The 4,807-nt window shown below is 68.1% G+C and overlaps 2 protein-coding genes across 2 annotated transcripts in view; one reads left to right on the top strand and one right to left on the bottom strand.

The window, feature by feature from the left end:
• Positions 1 to 428, bottom strand: part of DPH2 (DPH2 homolog) — a 3,715-nt gene extending 3,287 nt beyond the window's left edge. The window contains exon 1 of the mRNA XM_006015842.3: positions 381 to 428. Coding sequence (XP_006015904.1) covers positions 381 to 428 — 48 coding nt within the window. The remainder of the gene's footprint in view (positions 1 to 380) is intronic.
• On the top strand, positions 44 to 4,528 carry ATP6V0B (ATPase H+ transporting V0 subunit b). The gene is made up of 8 exons (XM_006015798.3): positions 44 to 481; positions 702 to 750; positions 1,274 to 1,357; positions 1,662 to 1,739; positions 2,018 to 2,087; positions 3,102 to 3,153; positions 3,639 to 3,829; positions 4,214 to 4,528. Exons 1-8 carry the CDS (start codon positions 427 to 429, stop codon positions 4,238 to 4,240), a joined length of 606 nt encoding a protein of 201 aa, XP_006015860.2. The 5' UTR covers positions 44 to 426; the 3' UTR covers positions 4,241 to 4,528.
• Positions 4,529 to 4,807: the final 279 nt, after the last annotated feature.

Genomic DNA, 4,807 nt, shown 5'->3' with positions numbered 1-4,807 from the left:
GGGCCCCCCCCGCGGGGCGCGGGGGGCCTGCCTCGCCGCGTCTCGGGCGCTCGGGGCGGAGCGGGGTTATCTCCTCTGCTCCATGCTCAGACTCCCCCGCCGGCTCCTTCCTGACCGTGGCCGGGACGGCAGCAAAGACTCGCCCGCGTCCCCCCGGGCTGCTGGGGGCCCGAGTGCGGCTGACCGGGGCTCTGGGGCAGGAGGCTGCACGGATGCTGCCCCCCTTGCCCTGCCCGTCTGCTGCGGGCTCCTGGTCGTGCAGTAAAAGCCTCCGGCTGCTGCCTCCGGGAGTTGGTCCACGCCGCGCACGTGCCTCGTCCCCTGGCGATAGTCGGGCCGTGGAAAAGCCACATCTCAGCCCGTCCCTCGCACTGACTCACTCCTCCCGGGCGCTGCAGGGCCGGCGTGGTGGTGACTGGGCGGCACATGAGGCTCCGCGGGCAGCGCGGGCCCTCGGGAGCGGATGAGACGCTTCCTCCAGGGGAGCCTGTGACAGGCAGAGCAGCCACGAGCCCAGCCCCTGGGGGCTCTGCCCTGCCCGTCTGGGGGGTGACTGCTTTGGGAGCACGGGGGGCCCCTGGAGGCGTGTGCCCTCCAGCCAGACCTGTCATGGGGCGTCCCCATCATTGCTGCCTCTTAGCACCGGGCTGGTGCCGGCCTGGTCGGGGTGTGACTGGAGCTTTCCCTGCTTTGTTTTCCAGGTGTCTGCTACACGATATTTGACCTGGGCTTCCGCTTTGATGTGGCCTGGTAAGGGCCCCCCGTCAAACTCTGGCGCACTGCCAGGGGCGAGGGGCTGGGGCTGGAGCCAGGCAGTGGGGGGGTAAAAGCAACACCTGCTCCTGGACTGGCCCACAGCTGCGCTGTCTGCGTGGGGGGGGTGGTCCTGGCACCGCAGCGTGTGACAACAGCTGCTTTGGTAGGAGGCTCGGGGGGGCCTGGCCTGGCATTCGGTGATTAGAGCCGTCTGGCAGGTGCAGGCCTGGCCCCGGTGTGGAGGGTGCAGCGGTTGGTGCCAGTGCTCCCTCCTGGGTCCTGCCCTGCTCCTCTGGGCAGCCAGCTCCAGCTCCAGCTCCGTTCCCTGCCCTGCCAGCTCCTGGGCACTCATGTCCCAGAAGCCTCCCAGCCCCTGCTGTGGAGCCGAGTGTGCAGGGGGCTGGGGAAGCGGGGCGGGGGACAGCGGCACCTCGCCAGGAGCCCCCTGTCTGCGACCCTGGCGCCCAGGGCTGGCTCCTGCCCTCAGTTTTCACAAGCAGCTCCATTCCCTGCCCAGGTTCCTGACGGAGACCTCGCCCTTCATGTGGGCCTGCCTGGGCATCGGCCTGGCCATTTCGCTCTCTGTGGTGGGCGCTGCCTGGTGAGTCAGGGTCTGTCCCTGTGAGCTTCCCCATCGTCCCTGGGCCTGCGCAGCCAGGGCCGGCCAGTTGGGAGGGAGGCAGCTTGCCTGCCACGCTGCCTGGGAGAGGGTGAAGCCATGGTCCTTGGTGGCCTGGCTGTGATGCGGGGGCTGAGCTCCCCTGGGCGTTGTGGCAGGACCTGATGCTCCTGCAGGGAGGCTGGTGGCCGTGCGGTGCCTGTCTGGGCCGGGGGGAGAAGCCCAAGCCCAGGCCCAGGGCCAGCATGCCCCAGGCTGCCTGCACTGACGCGCTTCTCCGCTGCAGGGGGATTTACATCACCGGCTCCAGCATCATCGGGGGCGGTGTCAAGGCCCCGCGCATCAAAACCAAGAACCTGGTCAGGTGAGGGGAGCAGTCGGAGCTGGTGGCAGGGGATGCAGGGCTGCACTGCTGAGGCAGGGCTGGGGGGCTCAATCCCTGCTCGGGAGGGAGGGAGGGACAGGAGTGCCCCGTTGAATGCAGTGTTGGGGGGTCTCCGGCTGCTCCGTATGGAAGGCGGGGGTGGGTACCGACAGAGGTGACAGGGCACGTGTGCCCCCTCCCACCAGTGAAGCATATGGACTGGGCCCCCGACACCATGGAGCTGGCCCCATACTCACCCCTTTGCCTTTCTCCCACAGCATCATCTTCTGCGAGGCTGTGGCCATCTACGGGATCATCATGGCCATTGTCATCAGCAACATGGCTGAGGTGCGCGGGGACCTGCCTCTGCCTGACCCCAGGGCCCCGGGCACCCCACAGCAAGGCTTGGCCAGGGGGAGTCTTCACAGCTTTCCTCTGCCAGCCGCAGCCAGAAGCCCAGGCCCTGGGGGCAGAGGCGCCTTCGTGTGTGACAGCCCCACGGCTGCAGCCACAGAGCTGGGATCGCTGGGTCCCAGCCCGTCTGGTCCATCCCACAAGGCCTGAGGGCTACAATGCCCGCACTGTGAGGAGTCAGCAGGGATCTGGCTGAGCTCCAGCCCCTCGTGCCCTGCTCAGCTGCCCCCAGGGTGCACAGAGCCACGAGGCTGGCGTAGATCTGCAGGGTCACGTCCAGTGCAAGCCCTGCCTGAGGCAGGATCAGCCCTGTCCAAACCAGCCCAGACAAACCCACGTGTCCGGCCTCTGAGCGACACGACACCGCTGCCCCTGAGTGCACCAGGCGTCACTCCTGCCCCCGGGAAAGCAGGGGGGCTGTGGCCACCAACCTCCTGCTGCTGCAAAGCGGGGGGTCATGGATGCTGGACAGACCCCAGGTAGAGGCCGTGCCAGGACCCTCCAGCCTCGAGTCCCAGCAGGAGCGTTGGCACAGCCCCCGGCCTGGGCTGCAGCTGATACCCAGCGCTGCTGAGGGAGGCAAGAAACAACCTTAAGCCTTGTAGGTACAGGCTGGAAGTCTTTTCCCTTCCCCACTAGCATCCAGCGAAGCCCGAGAGTGTTCCCTGCAAGGACGGGCAGGCCCCAGAGCAGGGGGCATGATGGGGGAGGCAGGTAGCCGAGTGGATGGGGCTGAGTTGCTGAGGGGGCAGGGATCTGTGGGAAATGCCCCGTGTACGTAGCACTGGCAGAGCTGTGGGCATAGCCTCGGGGGGCAGTGCTCTAGGGCTGTTTCGTGCCGGGGCCCATATCACGGGGCTGGGCCCTGGACGTCTGGGTGTGTTCGGGCCCTGCCCCTCAGGGAGGGTCTGTGCAGTGCCACTGACCCCTGCCATGTACCTTCCCCAGTCTTTCACCGGCACCACCCCGGAGTCCATCGGAGCCAGGAACTACCATGCAGGTAGGCGCTGCCTTGCCAGGGCCCCGTACCAGCCGGGTGCCTGCGTTCTCGCCACGTGTGGCCCTGGGGTGTTCTCTCTGCCCAGCTGGCGCTATCCCAGGGCCCTGCTATGTTTGCAGGAGGGAGCCGGGCACAGCCTGTGGCAGAACTGTCCTGCTGCCCCTGCGCCCCTGGGCTTTGTCACTTGGCCCTGGTGGGATCGGGCTCCATCTGCTGTGTCGTGCCTGTGGGGGGGGGGGGGCCCTTCCCAGCTCATGGGGTGGGGTGGGGGGGCTCTCCATGGGGCAGCCCCTGCCTCTGCCAGTGTGCTGCTCCCCTTGGACGTGGTGATGCCAAAAGAAGCCAGCTGACATACCTAGGCTCAGCCCCCCTGCCCCCTCCGTTGGGCACTGCATCAGGGCTGTGGCCAGCTGGGCACATGGGGGTCCTGCCAGGTTCCCATCTGTGCCTGCCGGCCCTCACGGCACCCCCTTCCTCCCTCGCAGGCTTCTCCATGTTCGGGGCGGGGCTGACGGTGGGGCTGTCCAACCTGTTCTGCGGGGTGTGCGTGGGCATTGTGGGCAGCGGGGCCGCGCTGGCTGACGCCCAGAACGCCAGCCTCTTCGTCAAGATCCTCATCGTGGAGATCTTTGGCAGCGCCATCGGCCTCTTCGGTGTCATCGTCTCCATCCTGCAGGTACCCCCCGCCCCCCATCAGCCTGCCCAGCGGGGGATGATGATGATGATGCCCTGGCCCCTGGTGCTGGCCAGGCCCCTGCAGCCCTTGCTCTACCCACCCTCAGTGCCTGCTCCTCTGCAGCAGGGGCAAGGAGCAGCCCAGGGCGTGGATGTCCCTGGGGCACCTTGGGTACTTGGCAGGGGCGCTGTGGGAGCTGTGCTGGGGCATGGGGGCTGCTCTGGGTTGGGCACGGGGTGCAGTGAGAGTAGGGGGACTGCCTGCAGCCGTCGGGCATGGTGCCTAGGGGCCCTGCAGCTAGCACGGCCCAGGGGTGGGGATACCAGGCTGTAGGGGCTCCAGCGGCGCCTTTCTAATCTGTCTCCTCTCTCTGTCTCTCCCCAGACCTCTAAAGTAAAGATGGGGGACTGAGCCCCAGCCCAGCCCCGCCCCGCCCGGCCCAGGGCAGCTGTACATAGATATTTAATATTCCCTCCCGGGGCAGGCACTGACCCCTGCCCGGCGCGGAGCCCCGGGCCCCCCACTCCTTCCTGCTGGAGGAACCAGTCGTCTGTGTGTGCGTGACCCCCTGCCCGCAGCCGCCCGGTCCGGCGGGGCCCACCGCGCTACCGCCTGCCCCGGTGCGTGTGCACCCTGCTCGCCGTGCCGCTCTGCTCCGCTCCGCTCCGTGTCTGTGCAGTAAACGTGGTTCTTCTCCCAGCCAGCCGTGTCTGTCCACTCTGTGCTGCGCCCGGGGAGCGCCAGGCTTGTGGCCCTGCGGCCCACCACGGGCACGAGCTACAGCTGCACCACTGCCTCCCTCTGCCCTGCTTGCCCCCCCGCAGCAGGGAGCGTGCTCAGGCTGGCACAGAGCTCCCATCTGGGCCCAGGCCTTGGCCCCCAGCTGCTGCAGCAGCACCCTGAGCCTGGTCTGGGGGCAGGGGGTGTGTGGGTGGGGGGCAGCCCTGAGCCTGGGTCCAGTCTGTGACAGCCGCGTGC

This window comes from Alligator sinensis, unplaced genomic scaffold, assembly GCF_000455745.1.
Source record: "Alligator sinensis unplaced genomic scaffold, ASM45574v1 scaffold781_1, whole genome shotgun sequence".
NCBI classification, from domain to species: domain Eukaryota; kingdom Metazoa; phylum Chordata; order Crocodylia; family Alligatoridae; genus Alligator; species Alligator sinensis.
Note: the sequence above shows the minus strand (reverse complement) of the source record. Positions and strands in the feature narration are given on the sequence as shown.

Coding starts and splice junctions, on each gene's coding strand:
- ATP6V0B (XM_006015798.3), top strand. CDS start 427: ATGAGGCTCCGCGGGCAGCGCGGGCCCTCGGGAGCGGATGAGACGCTT. Junction 1,740..2,017: donor AAAACCAAGAACCTGGTCAG/GTGAGGGGAGCA, acceptor TTTCTCCCACAG/CATCATCTTCTGCGAGGCTG. Junction 3,154..3,638: donor AGCCAGGAACTACCATGCAG/GTAGGCGCTGCC, acceptor CCTCCCTCGCAG/GCTTCTCCATGTTCGGGGCG.